Source organism: Dermacentor variabilis, chromosome 7 (assembly GCF_050947875.1).
Source record: "Dermacentor variabilis isolate Ectoservices chromosome 7, ASM5094787v1, whole genome shotgun sequence".
Taxonomy (NCBI): Eukaryota; Metazoa; Arthropoda; class Arachnida; order Ixodida; family Ixodidae; genus Dermacentor; species Dermacentor variabilis.
In genome coordinates this window covers 3,087,348-3,113,769 of record NC_134574.1, presented here as the reverse complement: position 1 = coordinate 3,113,769, position 26,422 = coordinate 3,087,348, and the positions used below count along the sequence as shown (strand labels likewise).

The window sequence follows — 26,422 nt, the reverse complement described above, 5'->3', positions numbered from 1 at the left end:
AGAGATAGGAAGTGCAGTCGAGGACGGCGGAGCACTAGGTGGAGAGATCAAATAAGAAAATTCGCGGGCGCTAGTTGGAATCGGTCGGCGCAGGACGGGTGTAATTGGAGATCGTAGGGAGAGGCCTTCGTCCTGCAGCGGACATAAAACAGGCTGCTGCTGTTGCTGCTGTTGCTGCTGCTGATGATGATGATGACCCCTTTTAGCTAAGTGTCACTGCTCTTGGCACTTTTGGGTAGTTTTCTTTCCTTACCGTTGTTGTGCTTTCTTTTTGTTCTTTGTATTTGTGTGTTTTCTCGCACAATCCATTTGCTTTAGCAATTTAGAAACGGCAAATATTTAAGCCCGATAGTTCGTAATTCAGCGGGGTTTTTGTAAAGGGCCTTATCGCGCGGTCTTTTTTTTTTTCAAGAGACTTACATGTTGATTCGTATGCTTAGATCACTTAGTGTGGCCTGTTCTTACAGCTGTGAGGCATTTTCTTTGCATCTATTTGTAGTTTATTTCTTATACGTCCTTGCACACTGCCCCGATGCGTATTGTTTTGCCCTAATACATAGAGTGACAGCGAGTACCGATAACAGTGGTTAAGACATGGTATATCCATAGCTATGATTAGGCTCTCCACCTGTCTTTATTGATATTCAGGTAGAACAGGTCACAGAATTGTTTAGTGGCACCTGCCTTAGATTTATGACATATAGATTGAATCCTGCGGCCGCCCTGTCTGCGTGTTCCTTCTTAACGTTCTGGCGCGAAGCCCGTTCTATATATACAGGATCAGTTAACAAGGCCAAGCATTGCTGTGCAAGAAAGCGTTTCGCAAAGCTGTATTTCTGAAGTGCACTTGTGGCAGTTTTCAAATGAAAATTCAAATGCATTTCTTTGTTTGAACGTCGCTTATACTAAATTATGACTAAGACGCTTTAAATAAAGTTTTGATAGAATTAAATGCGGGCTAAAAAGATTTAGAGAAGTATCGACTGTGATGTTTCCATCACGTGCAGTTTAGAAAAAGTATGGCCTGCGAGTGTAGTTCCATCCCAGTCCGAGCCGTCATGGTCATGGTAGGTGTCGACATGACGCACCACATCTTCATAATCAGCCTCAAGTTTCACTGTAACGCATCTTGCGATCTTGTCAATTCTGAAAGGTAAACTAATGTGATTGCATAATATACTTGAAACGGCCGCACGATGAACGTGTGCTATCTATATAAGGGTTGGTTATATTCCGCAGATTTCTCTATCACCTGATTGATGGCGTGAATATGGTCTATTGTTGAGCAGCCTTTACGAAATCCTGCCTTGTCCTTTGCTTGACAGAAGACTAAGGTGTACCTGATTCTATTTGCGATTACCTTAGTAAATACTTTGTAGGCAACGGACAGTAAACTGATCGGTCTATAATTTTTCAAGTCTTTAGCGTCCCCTTTCTTATGGATTTGGATTATGTTAGCGTTCTTCCAAGATTCCTGCACGCTTCAAGTCATGAGGCATTGCGTATAGATGGTGGCCAGTTTTTCTAGAACTGTCTGCGCACCATCCTTCAACAAATCTGCCGTTACCTGATCCTCCCCCCCAGCTGCCTCCCCCCTTCGCATAGCTCCCAAGGCTTTCTTAATTCTTCCAGCGTTACTTGTGGGATTTCAAATTCCTCTAGACTATTATCTCTTCCATTATCGTCGTGGGTGCCACTGGTACTGTACAAATCTCTATAGAACTTCTCAGTAACTTGAGCTATCTCATCCATATTAGTAATCATATTACCGGCTTTGTTTCTTAACGCATACATCCGATTCTTGCCTATTCCTAGTTTCTTCTTCACTGCTTTTAGGCTTCCTATGTTCTTAAGAGCATGTCCAATTCTATCCGTATTATACATCCTTATGTGAGTTGTCTTACTCTTGTTGATTAACTTAGAAATTTCTGCCAGCTATATTTTAGCTCTAGGGTTAGAGGCTCTCATACATTGGCGTTTCTTCATCAGACCTTTCGTCTCCTGCGATAGCTTACTGACATTCTGTCTAACGGAGTTACCAACGACTGCTATTGCACACTCCTCAATGATGCCCATAAGATTGTCGTTCATATCGTCAATACTAAGGTCCTCTTCCTCTGTTAAAGCCGAATACCTGTTCTGTAGCTTGATCCTGAATTCCTCTACTTTCCCTCTTACCGCTAACTCATTGATCACCGGCCGTGGTTGCTCAGTGACTATGGGGTTAGGCTGCTGAGCACGAGGTCGCGGGATCGAATCCCGGCCACGGCGGCCGCATTTCGATGGGAGCGAAATGCGAAAATACCCGTGTACTTGCTGGTGCACGTTAAAGAACCCCTGCTGGTCGAAATTTCCGGAGTCCTCCACTCCGGCGTGCCCCATAATCAGACAGTGGATTTGGCACGTAAAACCCCATAATTAAACTCCTGAAATCTAGGATAAGTCGAGTTTTTACCATCCTATGGTAACTGCAGCGCACTTTGCCGAGCACGTCCACATCTTGTATGATGCCAGTGTTAGCGTACAGTATAAAGTCTATTTCGTTTCTAGTCTCGCCATTCTGGTTCCTCGACGTCCACTTTCGGCTGTACCGCTTGCGGAGGAAGGTATTCATTATCCGCATATTATTCTGTCCTGGAAACTCTACTAATAAGTATCCCCTGGTATTCCCAGAGCCTATGCCATATTCCCCCACTGACTTTTCTCCAGCCTACTTCTTGCATACCTGGCATTGAAGTCGCCCATCAGTATAGTGTATTTTGTGTTGACTTTACCCATCACCGATGCAACGTCTCTCTAGAAGCTTTCGACTTCCTGGTCATCATGACTGGATGTAGGGGCGTAGACCTGTACGACCTTCAATTTGTACCTCTTATTAAGTTTCACAAGAAGACCTGCCACCCTCTCGTTAATGGTATAGAATTCCTGTACGTTACCAGCGATATCCTTATTAATAAGGAATTCGACTCGTATATCTCGTCTCTCCGTTAAGCCCCGGTAGCACAAGACATGCCCGCTTTTTAGCACTGTATATGCTTCTTTTGTCCTGCTAACTTCTCGCAGCCCTCATATCCCATTTACTGCCCTTTAATTCCTCTAATAGTACTGCTAGACTCGCCTCAATAGATAACGTTCTAGCGTTAAACGTTGGCAGGTTCAGATTCCAATAGTTGGTTACAATTCATGAGCAATTCATGACTGTAATTCACATTGATCATACCCTGTGCTTGTTCTGCAACGGTCTCGGCCTCTTCCTGCAACCTGTGACTGCGCTTTTCAGGGGAAGATACTTGTGCAATTTTGCCATGTATGTATTGGATCCATGTTTCTGAGTCTTTCTTCAAAGCTAATTTCGCTCTGTGCTTAAAAAGACGCGCAGCGCTTGTCACCCTGCACTGCCGCATTCGTGGTTTTACCGTGGGCTCCCATAGCCAACCGGCCCACCAATCTTGGATTAACTTCCAGCCACAACAAGATATCCAATTTCAGACGTCGTTACCAATTATCCGGCTTTCTGGAAGGGGATATGACCAAAGCTTGGGTTTTTTTTATTTGCCAGGATCTCAGTGAGGATAACTTGGTGTTTAACCTCTTTTCAGGCCGTCGAACAGGTTCGGAAGCATGGCTTGTCAGCTGGTGTCTTTGCAGCTGGCTGGGTGTACGAGATGCATGGGAAGGAGAATTTTGCTGATAACCAGTGTCGGTGAGTTGTAGTTGCGTTTAGTATATTAATGGACAACTTTCTGTAGCAATAAAGGAAAAGTCATAGAGGTGAAAGTCGTCCATTGCTGCACCACGTAGCTCGATGGCGTTTGACAGCGCTTGGAACAAATGATGAACCAGCATAGCTTCTACATGCGATGATTTCACAGTTGCCCGAATGCGAAAGAGAAAAGGGAAATGATGAGCCAAATTTAACACTTACTGGTGTATCTTATCTTATTTTGTTGTTGTATGTACTGTTTCTTTTCTCTACCCAGTATTACCTAACGCACATGAAAATACATGAATTCTTTCAAGGTCGAAGCTTGGGCGAGTTGGTGATACAATATTGCCATGTCCGCACAGCCCAAAAGACGATGATTGAAGAAAGTACATAACACAGGTGCTGATTTCAACTGATCTTAATTCGCGAAATCGCCAGAACTATATATATGAGCGAAAGTTTTGAAAAACAACTTTGCATTATGTCACACATGAACCCCTATTGCATCACAGCCAGATTCTTGATATCGTCTTACAGCCAAGTTGTATACATCTACCATCCAAGGAAATTTTGGGTCGTTGTATGCAAAAAACTCCACATACGTGGGCCGATCTCGAAGTTAGTGCAGTGCCCGACCGGTCCACGGCGGAGGTGAAGCAGGCGTTAGGCCTTCTCCATACGTGGGCCGATCCCGAAGATAGTGCAATGCCGGGCCGAGCCACGGAGCACGTGAAACAGGCGTTAAGCACTCCCCATACGTGGGCCTATCCCGAAAATAGCGCAATGCCGGCCCGGCCCGGCCCGTGGCGGAGGTGAAGCAGGCGTTCAGCACTTGCGCGCATGTTGCAACCTGCGCTCATGTTGTGCACTTCCTATCGTCCTTCGTCCGGGCTGCGCTGCCCACCCATAGGAACATGTACGAGAAAGCGTTTGATTCAGTCGAAACCTTAGCAGTCATGGAGGCATTACGGAATCAGGGTGTAGACGAGCCGTATATAAGAATACTGAAAGATATCTATAGCGGCTCAGTATGGACAGCTGGGCTAGTTGGTTATGATTAGCATTATGAAACATAGTTCCAGCGCACATTTGGACACGGACGAGGAGAGAAAGACAACATGAACGCCAGACTTCAACTGAATTTTATTCATGGAAAACAGGGCTTTTATGTACACAGGGGGAGGGTGTGGGGGACTGCTAGTGCGCAGGACCACTCAAAAATGTTTCCTTGGTCTAGGCAAAGGTCATCAGAGGTGTCAAAACAAAAATAAAAGAAAAACTTTTCCCTCTCTTTTTTACATCACTCAGTACAATCTTGTTCATTTCCCGCCCTACCTAGCTGATTCGACACACCCGTTTGCCCTGAGATAATCAGTTTCTTTTGTCCCGAGTGCAACAGAAGGAGCACTGACGCAGTAGCCTTTTTCATTGTGTATACAAAACGCCTAGACCAAGGAAACATTTTTGAGTGGTCCTGCGCACTAGCAGTCCCCCCACCCCCTCCCCCTGTGTACATAAAAGCCCTGTTTTCCATGAATAAAATTCAGTTGAAGTCGGGCGTTCGTGTTGTCTTTCTCTCCTCGTCCGTGTCCAAATGTGCGCTGGAACTATGTTTCATAATGCTATAGCGGCTCCACAGCCACCGTAGTCCTCCATAAAGAAAGCAACAAAATCCCAATAAAGAAAGGCGTCAGGAAAGGAGATACGATCTCTCCAGTGCTATTCACAGCGTGTTTACAGGAGGTATTCAGAGACCTCGATTGGGAGGAATTGGGGATAAGAGTTAATGGAGAATACCTTAGTAACTAGAGATTCTCTGGTGATATTGCCTTGCTTAGTAACTCAGGGGACCAATTGCAAGGCATGCTCACTGACCTGGAGAGGCAAAGCAGAAGGGTGGGTCTAAAAACTAATCTGCAGAAAACTAAAGTAATGTTTCACAGCCTCGGAATAGAACAGCAGTTTACGATAGGTAGCGAGGCACTGGAAGTGGTAAGGGAGTACATCTGCTTAGGGCAGGTAGTGACCGCGGATCCGAATCCTGAGAGTGAAATAATCAGAAGAATAAGACTGGGCTGGGGTGCGTTTGGCAGGCATTCTCAGATCATGAACAGCAGGTTGCCATTATCCCTCAAGAGAAAAGTGTATAACAGCTGTGTGTTACGAGTGCTCACGTACGGGGCAGAAACCCGAAGCCTTACGAAAAGAGTTATAATTAAATTAAGGATGACGCAACGAGCTATGGAAAGAAGAATGATAGGAGTAACGTTAAGGGATAAGAAAAGAGCAGATTGGGTGAGGGAACAAACGCGAGTTAATGACATCTTAGTTGAAATCAAGAAAAAGAAATGGGGGGGGGGGGGCATGGGAGGACATGTAATGAGGAGGGAAGATAACCGGTGGTCATTAAGGTTTACGGACTTCATTACAAGGGGAGGGAAGCGTAGCAGGTGGCGGCAGAAAGTTAGGTGGGCGGATGTGATTAAGAAGTTTGCAGGGACGACATGGCCACAATTTGTACATGAGCGGGGTAGTTGGAGAAGTATGGGAGAAGCCTTTGCCCTGCAGTGGGCTCCACCAGGCGTATGATATATATATATATATATATATATATATATATATATATATATATATATATATATATATATATATATATATATATATATATATATATATATCATTTCGTATCAGTCGAAAACATTACTTCAAGCCCTCCACGTATTGAATCCTACGAAGAGACAACCGAAACAAAATTGGAGACATACACCGACTCAGCTTCTATTTCCAAACATATTTTTTCCCGCGCACAATCACCCATGGAAGAACTTACCCGACGTCGTAGTAACCACATCCTATATCTTGTTGCCCATACTTCCGAAACGCACCATTAACTGTTGGTGATACACGGTCACGGCATAGAAATTGCTATCAAAAGTTATCACAACTCCGCATTTCGTTTTTTGTTTAGCTGGTTTGTGACACGCGTGTCTGATTTATTTTAATTACAGTTCTTGCTGTTTTATGTTGTTTTGCCTACTTCTTACGCTATACCTTTATTGTTCAGAATGTATCCCACCACCATAATGCCCTTTTCGGTGCTTGTATTTTTCTTGATATATAAATACAGTTACCGAAGCATCCTATACAGGCAACTGAGCTACCCGCAACACAAGGCATTCGTATACATACTGTTAGATATGGGGCTGTTTCCTGTGCCTACTTCGAGTTCCCCAGACCACCTCGAATCGCGCCACTGCTAAGTAAGGAATGCAGAAGTACGGATGACACATTCCTGAGGCACGACACGTGCAAACAAGTTGAATGCCCCCACTTCGTACGCCGCCGGTGGAGCTATTCAATGCTTGACTCTTCCAGAAAGAGAGGGCATTTGCAAGCCAGCGAGGCCATACCGCCGGGAGTAGGGGGGCCCTCGGACACTTGGGGCCCAAGCGTCGCCGCCCCCCCGTCCGCCTTTGTGACGGTGCGTAAGTCAGCATCGTAAGTCAGCAAGGCAAGACCGCCGGGAGCCGCCGGGTGTGACACCACCGCTCGGGCGCCTGCCATTGGCCGAAAATGGCGTTATCTGAGTGGACTCTCCCATTGGCCGAACATGACACGTCTTCCAGACCTCGAAGGGTTTAAAAGACGCAGACCGGGAGCTGCAGAGAGATTCCTGGAGCATTCCCGGATTCTCCTCTCTCGAACTTCTTGCCGCGGGCCGCAGCGTCCGAGTTGCTGCCGGCCCGTAATGACTGTACGAATGTTCATTGACGTCTCTCTGTAAATAATGTAAAATAAACCTCCCAAGTGTTTCATCCCGACGTCCGTCCTCAACTCCTACAATACACTGTTGGCGCTGCGAGCAGTATTTCTTATACCTACTAACCAGTGTTATACTGTCTGTCCCAGTTAAAGTTAGCCAAGCTGTTCAACAACAACATCAAGAACAATAACAACAACATCTTCTGACGACCAGACACCGTAGGCTTCATAATTTTATCTTCCATCGTTGAGCAAAACGAGAACAAGGTAAAAGCGGGAGCCAACGTTTCGACAAGTGCACTTGAAAAAGACAAGTGTATTTGTCTCTTTCAATACAAGAGAAGCCTTGAAAAAGAGAAGTCCACTTGTCAAAACGCTGGCTCCCGCTTTTACCTTGTTCTCGTTCTGGTCATCGTCATGACATTCCCTCCCTCCCCCCATCTGCCGCCTTCCCCATGTTTTCCCTATCTTCCATGGTGTTTCTTAAATATTATATTTTTCTTAGCTTGGCTAACGGGAGCTGGGAAACACTATATAGCCGTGCGGCTTCAACCAGCAGTGTAAAGCCAGTGGTCATATCTCTGTTCAACGTAATTAAACATTAAGCCTAGATTACACTAGGATAATGCCAGCAATTGCCAGAAAAAATTGAGAAGGAGACATTTGTCTATGTCTGCTTCTCGAATTTTTCTACTGTAAAGTTTGCTGGCATTCTCCTAGTATATCTATGTACCAACTAGCCCAATAAGCCGCTCTAATTGAACCTAGATTTAATGTGTTTTAATATAGTCAGCTATTAGACAACTCAAAACCACAGACCAGTTAATACAAGACTGCACTATATTTAATGCTTTTCGGCTAGTGACTTACAATTTTCAGCATGGTGGTTACCACAGGTACAAAGAACCGGTGTTTTGACAGCCCAAACACCTTTAGCACCCCAAGGGTGTTTTTGGTAAACAATACACTCTAACGTAAATGAACAAGTTATTTGGGTAATGAAAACATCCCCATAAATTCAAATTTTGCAAACGTCGGTGTACATGAAGTGCTTTATAGCAATAGAAATACGAGCGCACCTTAGTACTTCTTATGAGTTATGCATGCGAAAGCATTAACATCCAAATGAACCTCAACGAGCTGTCCTTCGAACTATAAGTTCCTCGCTCGCAAGCAGGTACGCTGCGGACGCTTGGCCCCCTTGATGGCACAAGGCCTTTCGATCCGTGGCGTCGTGCTACCTCCAGAATCTAGTGGGGGCGTTCCGGAGAGACCCACGGTGATTTTGACATCACCGCTTTCTTCACGCCGGGCGAGGCAATTGAAATTTCGGCCAATATAGCTTGATGTCATCAAGGGCAGTGCACAAGCCTGCTATCTATGAGGGGCTTGTTTAACCCAGTGGGTAAGACGCTCGGCTTTTCAGCGTGGGGTCGTGGGTTCAAAACTCACTACCACCAACGCTATTCCTTTCCAACTTATTCTGTTCTTTTTTTGCACATAAACTTATTGATAGTGATTACCGAGCCGAAGTGAGAGCGCAGGCGAGAACTTGCGCAGTCACGGAACGCGCGGATAACATATTATTCCGAGAGCGAGGTTGATGTGGCGTCGCGGCGCAACCCTCAATCAACTCCTGGCGCAGGAGCGCGGCCACAGGTTTTCCATTTTGCTCGCTTTCCTCCGTTGAGGCGCTCACGTGATGTGGCGTCGCAGCCAATGGGAATTCAGGTGCTATTTCGCTGCTGCCCACACCGGCTTTTTCGCTCAATAGGCCATTTGAGGTTTTCGCATAAAAAACTAAAACCCCATAACCATTCCCGCTTCGGAGCTGCCATTTTATGACGGGTCGTCCGATGGATCATACAATTTTCACGAACGTCTGCTTACCATTCTCACCTTGTGTCCAGGCTGTGGAATTTTCCTGACCAGCTGTGCAACGAGTGGCGTTTGATGACATTGCCACTAAAGACCGGTTTTTGCCAGGGATTCGGCGAAAAGGTCTACAAGGATGGCAGGGTGAGTCCCATTGTGGCAGAGGTGAAGAACCAAGTGCTACATCGGCAAGTCAACAGTCGTAGCAGGGTAGCTCTTCATCGGGCTAACTTTTGCCGAGAGAGGCAAGCGATAGTCCAATCATGATGACAGCGGTTAGGACATCGACGATTCTGATAGCAGTGATCAAGGAAACCGCTATCTTTACGTCACTCATCGTGCATCCACTCAGAGTGATGGATGGTGCACGCTTGCATTCGAAGTAGTACTGATTTACGCGCGCCTAAAATGATCAGACACTTTTACTTTAATTTCTATAGAATTCGGGACTACGTTAACAATCGTTGTTAGAATTATACTGAGCACCGAGCATTTATTACACTGAGCGAAATAACCGTAAGACTCCTTTAAAAAGGATAAGCTTTTTGCTGATTTCGGGAAAAGTTTCTAAACCATATCCAAGGCTACCCATATGCTGCCACCTGCAACAAGTTCAAATCAATGGTTAGTGCTCAAGGTTTCAGCCGCTTCGCAGTGGTGTTAGCCAAAAAATTATTTTATTCACTCTATAATTTAACATTCACTAAAGTTACGTAGTAAATATTTATATCAAGACCGCATTCACAATCAATGCGTATGATGCCAGTATGTATCTTACAGAAGCTACTCTATCGTATATTCAAAACACGGCTACGAAGGTTCTGTGTGCCTTAAGGAGGCACATAATTCTCGACAAGTTATTGCATATTGAACTGATCCAGTCAATTTTTGAACTAGAAAAACGGTTACTAACCCGCACATAAAACATCATCTTGGAGTGTCAAAACTAGAAATCGTTCCGCTGGGGAAAAATAGTCGGTGTAATGTTCCACGATATCATGGGGCACTAATACAGAGATAAAGTAGTGAACTATCGCAAGTCACTGGGATACTGTGCAAACATTTCTCTTTATTGCTTTAACATGCGAGCAGGTTTGTGCAAGCCCAAGTTTCTCAAATAATAATTAAATACAGGAGCATTGTGCATTGTGCATTGATTCAGTTTCTTTTCCGACCAACCAAATAACGGTCAAGCGCTGCGGGACTACTTGGCATGGTAATACATGCCACGCTGCTCTATCTTTGCCTTCATAACCGCAGAGAGTTGTATGCTTGTATACAAGTTTATACGGTCTATAAAACTTCTTATAGCTGTCCATGAATTCGCTATCGAAATTGATGATTCGCCGTTCGGGCGAAACTACGACTTTTTCAATAGGGAACTGAAAAAAAAGTCCGCCTCCACCTTTATTGTTTTCTGGAAATCAGAAGGTTAAAAACCAGCGCGAGTCATTCACATGACCTCCGTTATATGAGGTGACGCCCGGGGCGCGCTGAACATCTCAGGGCCCATGCTCTGAGCCTTCCGTCATGTCCGTTAACCACTAGGTGCTCGTGTCATCCGCTTAGGTGCTATATAAAGCCTGCTACGAGAAACTTGACAAATACCAGCCTCGTGGCTTTGCCGAAAGTTTATAATTGCAGATTATTTTTTAAACAAAATTTGGCAAAGTCAGAATTTTAAGTTCGTGTGTTGGAAGTTATACCATACCACCCGCAGCTTTGGCAATGGCGTTTCTGATAGCCTAGAATGACAGAAAGCTGAGTTAGTTGGTAAGGATTCATTATGCGAAAAAGAGGTGAGGCGTGCAGACAGGACACAACAGTAGAGAATTGGATAGCCTGCGTGTTCCCTTGCTTAAACAACGAAGGCCTGCAGTTTACAAGAAAACCTCGGGTACACAGATTGCGTCGAGCATCCCGTGGTACAACCTGGCCAAGCAGCAGCTCCAACCACGTGATCAAGGCATGGGTCTTTGCCTGGGCTGCGGCTCGGCTACCGTGGACACGACGACCGCGTACAACGGCGGGGGCTGCCTGCGCCTGCAGTTCGAGCCCAAGAAGGCGGGTGCTAGGCCTTATTTCAGGTCAGGACGATGCCAGTCCTTTCAGTGCCGTAGCTACTGATTCGCTGCGTAAATATCGGATCTCTTGGAGGGAGACGCACCGCACAGGCTCACTAACTCACACGAAATTCAAACGGCCATAGCACCATGAAAACAATTGGACCTGAAAACAAGGAGCCTACAGAAAACGTCCCATAGCCGCTGTGTACTTTGCAATGCATGTTTACTTCATAACTGAGACGACTCTGGAAAAGCGCCATGCCTTTAAATGTTTATGTTCGCGGAGAAAGTAATTAAATAGACTTAACAAAGACAGAGACAGGAAGAGAATTTCACGTTGCTACTTGACACGTTTCCTCTCCACTGCATTGCAACGTCATTCCTATTTCTCTCCCAGAAAACACGGAGAAGACTGGATATCGTAATTCAAGACGATGAGCAAAACGGGAACAACAACCGACCTAATTAGCCATTTCAAATGCCTTCACGCGAGTAATAAATTTACTGCTCCCCACACTCTTAGTTAAATCCACTTCTAGGGACCGTCAGTCACCTCGCCTTGCCTCCCCTTGGGGATCATTGCCCCCTGTTCTTTTTTGGAACCGAGGTGTCTGCTCGACTGGGGCGCTACCACTGCCACTTTGCAAACCTGCTTTCATTATTGAATAAAGCAAGTGGACTCAATAAGTACGTTAATAAGTTACTTGAATAAGTAAGTCGACTCGCCGTCCTCAACTTGTCAAAACGTGTATTCCTTGCCTCCGCTAAACCGAGCTCCCAACGAGTAGTGACCCAGGACATTCACGTTTTTTTTTCGAACACTAGCCATGGACGATGCTACTCCTACTCTTGTTGAGGGAGACGACGCCACAATTACGTCTCCTGTCATCGCCGCAGAGCTTCAGCTTCCGAGCTTTTAGCCCGAAAATCCCCCAGTTTCATTTATGCAAGTAGAGGCTGGTTTTAAACTCCGCCGCATGACTTCACCCACAGCAAAGTACTTGCACGTCGTCGCGGGACTATTTATTTATTTATTTATTTATTTATTTATTTTTATTTATTTATTTATTTATTTATTTATTTATTTATTTATTTATTTATTTATAAGTATGCCATATAATATCGTGTGTTATAAATACAATACACAACTTTACAAGAAGTGAGTGTACAAACTCTCGCGGAATTTTTCGCTGCTAGTGATGGAGACCAGGCTATCAGGAAGATCACTATAGAGTGCAATAGCTTGTGGCAACGCTGAGGAATTAAATGCTTTAGTTCTACCAAACATTCGTTTGAGGCTGAGACGATTATGAAGACGCCTAAAACTACGTAGTGAGGTAACAAGGGGCAATTTATGCTGTGTTGTGCCGTGAATGTATTTGTGCATCAGACATAATAGTAAGATTACTCTACGGGTACATAATGCTTGAATGGATAAGTATGCTTTAATTCGAGGGACTCTAGAGTACTGGTCGTAGTTGGGTGAAATTAATCGGGCGTCTCTGTTTCGTACATTAAAATTAGCTAATCTTGATGAGGTGACCAGATCGACGAAGCAAATTAAAGCTGCGCAGGGACTAAGGATACATGTGCTAACTTGCGTGTGCTAGCAGGTGAGTGAGGTAGGTTTCCACGTAAATAACCTAGTTTTTGTGATGCCTTAGCGTATATGCTAATGATGTGGGTTTTACATGAAAGATTAGGTGCGAGATTTAAGCCTTATATATATATGACTTATACCTTATGACTTATATGACTGTGCCCAAGCCACTGGAGAGTTGTTTATTAAGTAGGAAAAGTTTGAATTTGATAATCTACGAGCAAATGAAACTTCGCACTTTGACAAGTTGAGTGTCATTAGCCAAGTTAGACATAAGGAATGGATTTAGTTCAGATTACTTCTAAGGCAGATATGGTCATAAGGACTTTTAATAGCTCTATACATAATACAATCGTCGGCAAATAGTGGCATGCAAGAGGAAATGTTAGAGGGTAAGTTATTAATGTAAATTAGAAATAGCAGAGGACCCAAAACACTACCTTGTGGCCAGAAGTCACATCAGAAACCGAGGAAGAATAAGAATATACTACTGTTACCTGCCTACGAAATGTAAAAAAAAAATTTGAAGTCAAGATAGCGTTTGTGAGTCATGTCTAAGAGCGTATAATCTTGAAATGAGCCGAGAGTGAGCAACACGATCGAATGCTTTAGAGTAGTCTGGAAAGATTGAAACAGTTTGAAGGTTGTCATCCATGTTAAAATGCAAGCCGGATGCGACTTCGAATAGCTGCGTGAACGAGAAGAAAGGGGGTTAACCGAGGGGTCCGATTCTTATTAATCATATCAAGAAAACATAGGGGAAGTTCCTTGTACTTAATAATTGAATTAAAAAATGATAAACTAATGACAATGAAAGTGGATGAAAAGCCAACTTGCCGCAGGTGGTGAAAGATCCCACGTTTTCGCATGACGCGTGCGATATTCATATAGCTGTGTGTCGTACGAAAATGATTTCCTGAGCCAATGCTTATTATTATAGTAGAAGTTGTTAGACTTGAGGTAGTAAAAATATTAGATTCAAATATGTGTTCGTGCAATTTGCAAAAGATCCAGGTTAGCGAGATAGGGCGGTAATTTTCCGACGAATTGTTGTTGCCGCTTTTGAACGCGGCAGCCATTTTGCCAACCTCGCAGTCGTTCCGAAGCAGTTCTAACGATAACCATTGCGTGAAAATGACGCATATTATATGGCTAGACATGGACACGGTATTTTTCAGTCTCTTGGAATTTATCTTATCTATGCTTGTGCAAGATGGTACTTTATTATTTGAGATTAGTTTTGCTATCCCTTCTGCTGTGATGGTGATTGGCACCATTAATCGAAAATCGAGATCAGAAAGAATGGGCCCTCGGGAATGATCTTCAATGGCGAATACTGATGTAAAGAGCCTGTTAAACTCATGTCATAGTGACCGCACACAAAGACGGGGCCAGCGAAAGAGAACATAAAAACGACACGGGCGGCAACATACTGCCCATTTCCTTTTAGTGTTTTCTTCCGCTGTCCCCGTCATAGTTTGCGTTCACTATAATATACAGTAAACACCCTCTAGGCCAAACTCAAGTTCTGTTGAATGCAGGTTGTTGAACTTGAATGCAGATTGTCGATCGGAGATCAATCTCCGTTCATCTTTAAAGGGCTACTAAAGGTTAATATCAAGTCAAGTTAAAGTGATTGAGCAAGTCTCTAGAACGTCTAAGGCGTCAATATAATAGCGTACAGAGCTTTAGTAGCCGAGAAATTGAGGTAAATGCATGACACGATTTGAGACTCCCCAGGGACATTCATGTACTAGCCGGCTGACGAAGGCACTCCTCATCACAATTTATGTCACTTGTGCTTAACTACTCGTAATATAGATATGATTTCATTATATTATAAGACGGAAGAAAATGCTACTTGTCTGCTTCTATTCGATTCGAAGGAAAAATAAAATTTTGACGTTACCCCTGAGTAGTATGGGTGGTCAAAAGTTTCATTTTCACTCGACTTTACGCGCTCGACTCTGCGCCGCTCGCGCTTTGTAGTTTCAGTTGTTTCGTTATCGCGTCGTGCTGCGCTGGTTCTGCTGGCTCGCAAAACTTGCATTTGGAACAAGCAGCGAGAATGCCACATCTATGTGATGTCGTGGGATGCCCGAACGGTCCGCGGAACTTGGCCAAGGCCAGTTCCAGCGCCCACTCCAACGTTACTTATCACTGTGTGCCAAGGAGAGAACCTCTCCGTTCGAAGTGGTTAAATGTCGTAGCTCTGCTACAGCGCCTCGGCAAAGAGCCGAAAAATCTCATAGTGTGCTCGCTGGACTTTCGTCCAGAGGATTACGAATTCAACGCCCGCTCACGGAAGTCATGTGGAGTGCCTTTTAAAGCAATGCTTTCCCGTAGTGCTGTTAAGTCGGTCTTGCCTGCATTCTCCGAAGCGCAAGAACAACTGCATGACGAAGACTTGGCGGTGAGTGCGACATTTGGTTTTCTCGAAGGCAAAGCTAAAAATGTCCGAATACGTTCAGCCATGGCATACAGTTGCTTTCATTTGCAGGCTGAACATAGCGAATCGGAAACCAGCGCTTCGACAGCCAGCTGCAACAAAAGCGACGCGCTGGTACGCAAAATGAGCGAAAACTGGCTATTACTGGCGCTCTCGCTCGATAACTGCACTGGCAGAAGTCACTGCGCAAATTTGGCGCACCTGACGCCCGCTTCACAAGTTGTTCGCTATTTTCTAGGTGACTCCAAACGCGGGAACGGATGCAAGCCTCTCGTCGAGCACTGCCGAAAAACGTTGCTGTAGTAGTGGAAATACGAAATCTGCACAAGTTCGCCTGCTCGGCACGAGCATTGGCGAGTTCGCTGGTGGTTGTGTTCGCACTTTCCGAACTGGGCTTATCCGGCTATGATACAGCATACCTTTATCTGCATTTCTCCTTGTTCGTATGTACAGAGCCACACTGAATTCACGAAATGCAGTGTTTTTTTTTTCTTGAGGAAAGGAGTATCGCAAGGGCAGTAAAACGGTGATGTCATTGTGATTGCTCAGGTTAATGCAGTGTATTTTATAGCTGTTGTGTTACTAATTCATAATGTCATTTATTGTCATGAGCCCCTACATTTAAAGTATGTTCATTTTTATCACAAGTGTCGCATTTACATTAACAGAAATATTTAAAACAATTATCACCTACAACGGTCAGTTGAATAGCTTTCTCCAACGCAACTGTTATTGCAGGAGTTCAAGTTAACACAACAATGAAGCAAACAAAGGAAAAGGGAACGCAGGTTTGTAGGAGAGGGAAGCCCGTGGCATCAAACTCCTGCGAAGAAGCGTTATAGGGCTCGAAGAGCTGAAGCAGCCAAGCGACGGCGAGAAACATCTAGAGAGGAGGCCAGCTTTCTTGTCTCTCCTGACGCATCACCGATAGCTTAGAAAGCTGACAGGCATGACATCACATATGAGCCAGACAACTAAACTTATACCTTGGATGCAACATTTGCTGATGAGTGAGCAGGATTCACGTTTTACAACATAGGAATCCATGCTCAAAACTAGTGACATGCAATGATAAAGAGATGGAGTAGCAACTTCCGACACCAACTCCATTTCTTAGAGCCATTCCCCTTTACGAGATTAGCCCCTTTGCAAAAACGAGCTCAAATGCCCTGAGTCTGAAGCTTGACCTTGGACAATGTTTTGGCCACTTTAATCAACACAAATTAGAGAGTAAGCTTGAATGTTACCATAGAATTTATAAGAAAAAAGCCCACAATCAGGCTGAAACTTTCACAAAATTATTTCTAGCACTTTCTATCATGAATGTCACTCCAAGAACTGCTTCCTGAGGCAATTCGTCTAACATAATTTATGGAACAACACCTCCCAGATATAGTGAAGCAATTTATTAATCATGGAATACACAGCGTACATTGTCAAATGCATATATTTGTGAAACCTGACAGTGAGCACTTCCTTTTCCAAAAGTGACGAAGATGAGACGCATACTAATCGGAAACACTACTTATTTGTCCATAGCACCTGCCTGGTCACCCTTCTGAGTCAGTGCCGCACTTGTTTGCCAGCTTCATACACAGTGAAGCTGTTTACACTGGCACACGCATTACAGCAGAAAATAAATGTCCACACACACATGTGCGTACGTGGTCCTGCCAGCAACCTGTTGCAACCAAGCCGAGTGGCAACATCAACCTGGCAACGGCTTTTCTTTTTTCCAGCTAAAGTCCTACTAGTGCAATCAGGATGCTGTGGCTGATGGGTGTGCAAGTCATGAGCGACCAGGCTTTCTTCAATTACCAGAAAGCATAACTTCTTCCTGCGGTCACCACGGTAAATGCACAGCTTCCACTTCTCACAATACCAACCTGCAGTGCTTCTGGCAGCATTCAAATATGCTACAAAAAGCACATTATTTGGAACCTGAGTATTAGTTCTGTGCTTATTTTCACCAATGTGAACACACATTCTTATTATGTTTTGCAATTCATTGCATCAGTAATGAAAGCACAGTAAACTGGATTCCTATTTTCATTTTATTCAGAACCATTAAATGGGTGAAATTCTAGGCCAAAGGAACCAAAATCAATTTCTGGCCTTCTTTTTTGCTGCTAGGGATAACTGAAAAAAATTGTAAGTGTTGGTTGCTGCAGGGAAGTATTTCCTTCAGTCATAGGATATGTTTTTATCATAAGGCTATTCGGTGAAAACAGGTCCTGGCAGACGAGTATAGCCGACAAATGTCTCTTAATAACATCAGAAATTGAGCAAGTTTGTCCTGCATAATTGAAAATATAACTGCGCGACTTGGCACAAGAACAGAAATCAACGAGTAGGCCAGGATAGGCACTGCCTTTCTGATGGGTCTGTTTATTATACACATACTACACATGTACACGCTGTATGCTAGAAAGTAAGATTGAGGAAGTGCAGCATAGCTAGAACACCAATGAAAACATGACAAGCTTATGTTTCTGACAGTTAGACGGAAGGAGTAACGTGCAAGTATGACAAGGTATTGCCAACACCCTACATGCATCTAGTTTCCTGCCTTTAAAAACGTATAGAACAGCATGTAGAAGTGCAACTATTTACCTGCCGTCTCACATAAACACTATCTTTCCGATGCAACATGCAAGAAAATGTAAATGTGTTGCCAGGCAGCAGACGCATTACGTTTAAATGACCATCTGCATGAGCACAATAACAATGTACACAATGATGAACTAGGCTTTTTAGCGAATCATTGTCATGCCTTGTTGAAGGTCTTGTTTGAAGAAGTCCAGATAGTGTGGGATGGCACACTGTCAATGAGCCTATCTCAGTCAACCTATCTCATTAAAAGAGAAATAAATGCTGTCTTTGATGATCACGGGCATGCTGTGCATGCATTAGCAAGTGCTTTTTTCACTGGTCGTTAATTAATCGGTGCTGCACTTCTTTATTCTTTTGCTTGCAGTGTACAATGCATCTACACTGCCTCGTTTGTAATAAACCGTCTCAATGTAATGTCAGTGGCTGACCTTCTCTGCTTGTGAACTTATGGTAATGTGCAGCAGAAACAATGAGGACAACTTGAAAGAGCGTAGGTTAGGGCGTGTTGCTTCATAACTGAGGTTTTTTAGCGCACGAAAAGGGACGAAGGACAGTGGCAAGACGCGGACACCAGCGCTAACTTCCAACAACTTCTAACTTCCGACCACAAAACACGGGCTACAGGATGAGCGGTGTACTTCACCGGAAAATGCGGGAGTGAAGCAGAAACGCGCAATCATACCGTACATCCACGATATCTCGCACAGACTGAAGAAGATTGGCAATAACGCAAATGTAAGCGTCATCTTTTCAGCACCAATCAAGCTGTCCAACTAGTGCAAGGCTAGCTACTGTGGTTCTGAGAAGCCCAGTTGCCGGGCAAATCACAAAGAATGTCACGTTCCTTGTGAGAACAATATCGTGTATGAACTACCCCTGTCGTGCGGCAAAAAAATACATCGGCCAAACGGGAAGGTGTGTAAATGATAGGTTGCGTGAACACGCAAATAATGTGCGAACTGGAGGTGTGGGGCATCTGGCTTTTCACTGCAGAAAACATGGATGCAGCCCCATTTATAAACAGTGCACCGTGATAGGAAGAAGCCCGACGCAAACAACACGTGAGATTATTGAAGCGGCGAAGATCGCTGGCTTGGGGAGCGCTTGTGTTAGCGGGCCTTCAATTGATCTTTCAAAAAAAGAATTCGATTTTTTAAACGTGACACAGAGGGTGGCCTGATGGAGATGACATTTTAATCTTGCAATTACAAAAAAAATTTTTGGCTATACATGGTCGTTTTTCATCTTCGATATCATCCGACACGTGTCTCGTTGCTGTCTCATCTCACTAAATATCAGTACATATGCGCATGCGTGCGGTGGTGTCTGTTCCCTATATATATGTGTACCACTTCGTGGAATAAAACAATTGTTGGAAGTTAGCGCTGTGTCCGCGTCTTGCCACTGCCCTTCGTCCCTTTCCGTGCGCTAAAAAACCTCAATGAGGACAACGAAGTGTGCGGAACGAGCCCTGAATTAACTACATTTAATTCACAGGAAACGCCTGTAGGAATACAAACCAAAAGTAAGTAAACCCAGCTATTACACAAGATGAACAAAAAAGGACAGAAACCGCAAGGATAACACAATTAAAAATATAACTAATTTATGTGTGGACACCAGGTCCATCAAATTGTGAGAGACTAGTTGAAAATCGCATTCTCAAAAACTATGCGTCTGAGTAGCCGCTGTGCAAAAAAGTTACTTCAGATTCTAAAACTGCTATTGATGTCTGGTTGACACACGTGATTCCTCTTTTCTTTATGTTGTATGGCTCTGCCAGCTTGTGGGCCCTCTGATTTGCGTGCTGCGAAGTCGCATCAGCATCACTAAAAATTGGTGTGCGAACTGGTAGAGGCATAGCACATACATAAAAGAGGGATTGCGTGCATCAGCCAGATATCAGTGTCACATTTAGAAAGCAAGTAACCTTGCATAGTTTTCGACAACCAATAATTTTGAAATAGTGTATCACTTTTTAATGCACCTGATAAGTTTTGCTACATTTATAAGTCTGTGTTATCAAGTTTTATTAGTCTTTCTTCTGTTGTTATCGTCGTGTCATAGCTGGGTTCGTGTATTTTCTTTTCTAATAAAACAAGCAATTTCTGCGAATAAAGTGCAGTTGAAGTTGAGCGCTCATCCTGTGGGGTTCTTTGTCCTCGTCATTCGTCCTGCCCGTTACCGTGAATGCAACCAACTCAACCAATTTTTCATTCTTTCAAGCAACTATTTATGTCCTCGTCCAAAGTTACATTTTCAATCAGCGTGAAGCACATTGATTAGGACGTCCTTGCTAACTAGTTAGTTCGTACATGAAGAAAGGTTAAAACATGCGCGAAAAAACGAGGACAAGCGGAAGGAACACACGTCTGCACTCGTGGTGTAGTGTGTGTTCTTTCCACTTGTATTTCTTTTTTCGCGCAGTTTTACCCTTCCCACACTCATTAACAAGGTGAATTCCTTTAGCAAAGCTCTCTGTCCCCTGTACCCCTTTTACGCTTCAACTGTACTCGTGAATTCCTTACAGGTCTGGAATGAGGATCAGGAAACTTTGATAATAGAGTTCAGCAATACCAGCCTGCAGTTTTATGGTAACGGGCGATGCGATTCCCCTGGCCACAGTGCCAAGTCCCTCTCATACTCCTTCCTGTACCCTGAAAAGAGAAGAATCATAAACACCGAGCAAGTTCAAGTAAACGAGGTAAGCCAAGCAAGAAGCACTTCAGATGCACTCATGATAGGTCTTATTCTACAAGCAATATTTACCACATCCAACTAGAATATGGCATGCAACGTTGGCACGCAATCCGAGCTGTTCAGTGGCTCATCACAGTAAAGAGGTGGTCATTCTTTTGAGATTTCTAAACTGGTTATTGATACGATTATATTTTTCAGGCTGTATATCAATACCTTCTGTGCATTCTACTTTTTTAGAGTGAACAAATACAGGCCAGTGCGCAGATAGAAAAAGAGGGCCTCGTAAGAGATCTAAAATTTCTTTGTGAGCAAGGCATGACTGCGAGCTCATTGAGTACAGACCGCCACTCAATCACCACTTCGATGTGTGGCATGTTGCAAAGGATACGAAGAAATTCATGTTGTTCACCTGCAATAGATGGCCTTTGTGTAACCTGGTAGACTTACTGAACGGACATGCAAGTATATAATGGGTTGCTCAGTGGATACGTATGCTAAGACAAGAAAATTGATAGAATCATCACACAATCACGATTGTGCTGCTGCTGTGATGGTTATTGCAACGTTGGCACGCATTTTTCGTCATATGCTCATCATACTGCTATCATCGACACCCCATTGTCATAATTGTGTTTTCGTTGTATTTCCTTAATTGTTCCATTGGCAATATTATTCATTATTCCATTGTGAATATCTCATGAGTGTCGTCATACACTCATCATGCGATCATGGCCATGGTTAACCCTCGTGATTAAAAAAAATAGTATGGAGCATATTGTTTTGCATATCAAATTTTACCAGAAAAGCATTTCAGCTAAGGAGGAACAATTGTGCTTTGTAACAGCAAGCCATACTTCTTATTCATTACTTGACCCATCTATCTCTGTTGTTCTTTACACTGTGCTAAACCTTCCTGAAAACGAACTAGTCCATAAACTACATGCCTGTTGTGTGCGCTTTCTTTCTTCAGCTCCTGAGGGAAGTTGATTTGGGATTTTAAAAGAGTGCTATGGATTTTATCGCAGTACGCTGTTCAGTGCCCTCATGGCTCCTCTGTTCTTTAGTATTCCAGCTGTATCAGCCTTGGTTAGATTCTTGGACGGAGGATGCCTTTAAAGAGTTTGCTTGCAACCTCAGTTCGTACAATGCCTACCAGTGCTGCTATATCCTTGTGAGGCTTATGGTACGCAAATTGCAGATCCACCTGACATGGAGCAATAGCGTACTGTGCTGTTGCTTTGTTACAGGCGTCAGGAAAAAGCTAGCTAAAGCTTCACTAGGGTCTGGATGCAGTGCTATTACGGAATGGACACAAACCACCACCAACCACCTGTACTGGTGTACATGCGCTTGCGGTGGCAATGGGGACATGCTGGTGGTAGCGTGGAGGAGCATGCTGAACCACATAAATAACATACGTGATGGACATGGTGGCCTGTACCCCCGCTGCCTTCACGGACAATCCCGCCGCAAGTAATGGTACATATGGAATAACTGTATATATAACTCGTTTTCTCGTCAGACAACAAGTAAATTGTTGTCTACAAGCAAATTTAGTGCATTCTGGCAGCACCACTGTTGCTGAAGGACATCCGCCAGCTGTCACCATCCGTTCAGATGTACAACCTGGAGTCCTTCCAGTGTTCTAAATGGTTTTGCCTCAAAGTCCACTGCATTCACGTATGAAGGCATCAAGGCTTGGTGAGTCTGCATAAGCTAAGGTTCTAGCAATGAAACTACAGTGGATTAGTAATTGCTGAGTTAAATTATTTTCTAGTGCACTGATTGCTGCGCTTCACTTCAACGATAACTCCCAGCGAGAGCAAGCAAAAAGCTGTGATGGCACAAAAAAGTAGCGCATAAAGACCTCCAAAGTCAGTCAAAGTACTTTGACAGCTGTGCGCTCAAGACAGCTCCCACATTCGGCAAGTCAATTTGAAAGTATTTGCTGTGCTATGCTCTGCTTGTAATTGCAATATCTTATGCAGCAATGTTTGTAAAAAAGCGAATGTTTTAGTCCTCCTCTTCTTTCTACCAAAAGTATCGACATCATTTGCAATGGAGAGTGAAGTGACTACCACAACTGTTTTTCTCAGACATTTTCTCAACCCTCATGGCAGTCTGTCGAATAAAGACATTTTGCCAGATCAGTGAAATTTTGTTCCCGAATGCCAAATACTACCAGAAGCTATACAGCATAGAGATGTCTCACTGAAAGGGTGCAATGATTGACCTGAGCGATACAGAACATGGGCAGTCAGGTCACTGACTTCTGAAAGAGGTGTCGATGTACAACTATGCTGCCAGATCACAGTTGCTTGTGCACAGGTTGCTAGATTTAAAAATAACATAGGCAACAAACCTACGTTATATTCAAAACTAGCAACATGCGCACAAGCAGTGAAATGGTATCACACATGAAAATGAAATTGCAACGTGCAAATGTGGTATGTGGATGACAGGCCAGCCGCAAAGGTATTTATTTCATATGAGGCGCACTGAACCAACACTTGAAGCCAGCACATTTGTTTATTGAGGTGCCTGAGCTTTCTTTTTGCATTCTGGGCTTATTAACTAATATTATGCACTACAGCTCATACTACGTATATGGAGTGTTTGTTTATGCCATAAGACATCCCCCTCTGTAGTTGTGTGCAGGTACAAAGAGGAAGAAATGGAATAATCCGTTAGACTTTTCTTTTTTTCAGACTACGTGCAAGACCTGCAGAAGAAAGCCACGGAGCAGTGTGCACAGTACGAAACATTTAAAAAGCACTTGCTCAAGTAGAGGAAAGTCTTCCAGCTGCTTTCTCATCTCGGGATGACCAAAGAGTGCCCGAGAGAGACCATGTAAGCGCACACAAAGCACGGTTCCTCAAGTTCTGATGTGGTGCACAGATCACCATCCCGAATTTCCTTACTCTTTCCTGACCGTTAGCAATGTGCTCATTTTCAATGTGATAACTTCAGTTCGAAAAATAGCAGCCTCAACCTATACAATGCAAAAACTTTAGCTTATGCTAGTTAGACGGGCAAACTTAGCTTCACTTTGAGCGAGTGCACCGTTAGTGTGGTTGTAAGGAAATACTTTGTTGTGTCGCGTTAGAAAACGATGCTGAAACGAAGCAAACGGTCAAAGGAGAGAGCATTGTTACTTCCTGTTCTGATGAACGTGTAAACAATATTGATACATGCATATTACGTGTTTCTTGTGGACGGTGCACGCAGGAGCCCCCATGAAGACGACGGACGCTCTCTGGCTCTCAGCTGAACTGGCCAGCGCTGCAGTTATGCTTTATAAATATACCTTGTAAATAGTCTTGAGTTCTTAATCCTTCGTTCGCGTAGCAATATGTCAATCTAATTGCTTGATTTCCTATGTCGTGGTAAGGAAAGAGTTAACACGAACACATGATTCTCCCTACTCTGCCGTATCGCTGGTATTCTAGTCATCACTAACTTTTCCATTATGTCTCAAGTGACGCAACACAGCACCAACAAGAATACAGAATGTTTTACTGCTCAGCACTTTAGCTTTAAAGTACTGAAAAACTTGTGACTAGTGATACCTGCTGACGGGTAAGCATACCGTTTTTCGATATCTCATGAGGAACTCAAATGCGCACAGCGATTCATCGATGACACTGCACTGCTTCCCCCAATTTTTACTCTAAGACTCTGGGTACTTGAACCCTGTGGGTGTTTCTACGGGGAATGTCCCCCGAATTTTTCCATCAGCACATGATGGCAACAAAAAGCGTTCGCCTTTTCGAAGCCGCCCCAACAGCCACCGTACAAATTGCCTGTACGCTGTGTAGCGGTATCTGCTGTAAGCAAAAAAGACAGAACATTTATTACCCACTTGCATGGAAACGTTCAGCAATTAATTGAAGGCACTTCGCTTGGTTCGATGGATTGATACTGTGAGTAGCCTCTCAGCAAGAGGCTTCAGGCTATGGCCCCAAGCAATTCTTTATTGATAATTAAAACAAGTTTTGTGGCCTCAGTTAAACTTGCATCCCATGTTAAAGAACTGCCTACCAGACATTGAAAGTAAACTTCAGCCATAGCTTAGCTAACAAGCACAGCTATGTGTTGTAAATCTATTGGTCAGCCAGCAGGACTATGGTGGCTTTACTTCATAAGCCTAGAAGACGGTGCTCTCACTACAATTCTTTTTTCATAAAGCTGTGCCATGTTCAATCTAATAAATTTGTAATTTCTTTTTAAGCAGCTAGTTCCTTGCTAATCTATTACGTTACATAATGTACCACAACTTTCCTTCAACATTAGGTAGCAGTCGACAACCAGTGTACAAATCCAATTTGATATCACTTTTTCATTGTTTGTAAGTTTACTAGAACAAGACTGTGCTGCTCACAGCTATTGCTGTCAGTGGATCCATCCATGACAACCATGTGTATTAGTATTTTTAAAAAAATATAAATTACCTATTCTTCTACCCATCCGCTACATCTTCTTGCCATCTATTTTGCCGCACATTCAACCCAACGATATGTTTTACGCATCTACCTCGATCTCGTTTGCTACAATACTTTATGAATGAGCATACTCAACTGTATATTTTTATTTTTGTTTTAAATATCTAGCATTCTTTTTAATTGCCATTTTAAATAAGTAGCAGTCATTCTAGATTAATAGTCATTGTATATACATACAGACTTATCTGCTGTTTGTTGGATCCCTTCTTAATTCCCAACCATCCTGAACTGTTTTTATCACTGCATGAATAAACAAAATGTTTTGGCAAACAGCTGTTTCAACATCTTTTAGCTTTCCTGTTGGGATATGTCATGCAGTATGTGCACATCAATATGTTTAGCGGCAGAATGTTGCAATGCGAAAGCGCGCTCAAAATAATGAAAAAATGCCTACAAACAAACGGACTAAGTATTCCTGAGTGAATCCTTGACAACAATTCTAAGGTGTGTGATGAGACCGCTATGGCAATTAATGTTAATAACAGTGTGCATGACCATTATAAATGACACAATGGCTTTGATGCACAGCTATTTGTTAACGAATGCTGAAATTAGGCACACAACTGAAGTATTTGCATTGCTGCAACAATTGTATACAATATCAATTGCCCTAAAAGCATAAGAAACATATCTGGATTTCCTTGGAAGATCAACTTTACAACGAGAACCACAAGCTTGTCTCCCCGATGGTACCTGCGGCCTCCTGGATGAGCATCAGCTTTATCAAATTAGATGTAGAGCCAAGCACGTACCAAGGTTTCTTTCTCGCGAGGGGTGGGCGGGGGGCGACGCCCAAGGTAACTTTTATATGCAAAATCAGGGGCTGGTCTAATTTTACTAGTATAAACCCTAACGATTCCCACGGCTCGCTATAAAGGCGCGTAAAGCTGCAAAACCGAAATGAAACAAGGTGTATCTGACAAGTACGCCTGTGATATACACTTCTGCTTTACTTGAGAAACCAGAAACCACATCAAAATTACTCGTGCAGGAAGGAGGCGCAAGAAGTACACAGCCAAGAACAAGTAAAATGAAGATTTGTTGTAGTGTTTTTCTAATGAGCTCTGGGTGAATTATAGTGAAAGATATATTTGCGGAACAAGCGCAGTTCTTTTGGGTCCCTCGTTTACTGCTCTACCAAGTGAAGTA

General features: G+C 43.5%; 1 protein-coding gene across 1 annotated transcript in view; it reads left to right on the top strand.

Annotated features, from left to right (window-relative positions):
* Positions 1–24,042, top strand: part of LOC142588525 (cytosolic endo-beta-N-acetylglucosaminidase-like) — a 118,890-nt gene extending 94,848 nt beyond the window's left edge. The window contains exons 4-7 of the mRNA XM_075700358.1: positions 3,600–3,703; positions 9,379–9,487; positions 11,249–11,430; positions 24,000–24,042. Coding sequence (XP_075556473.1) covers positions 3,600–3,703; positions 9,379–9,487; positions 11,249–11,430; positions 24,000–24,042 — 438 coding nt within the window. The remainder of the gene's footprint in view (positions 1–3,599; positions 3,704–9,378; positions 9,488–11,248; positions 11,431–23,999) is intronic.
* The last annotated feature ends 2,380 nt before the right edge of the window (positions 24,043–26,422 follow it).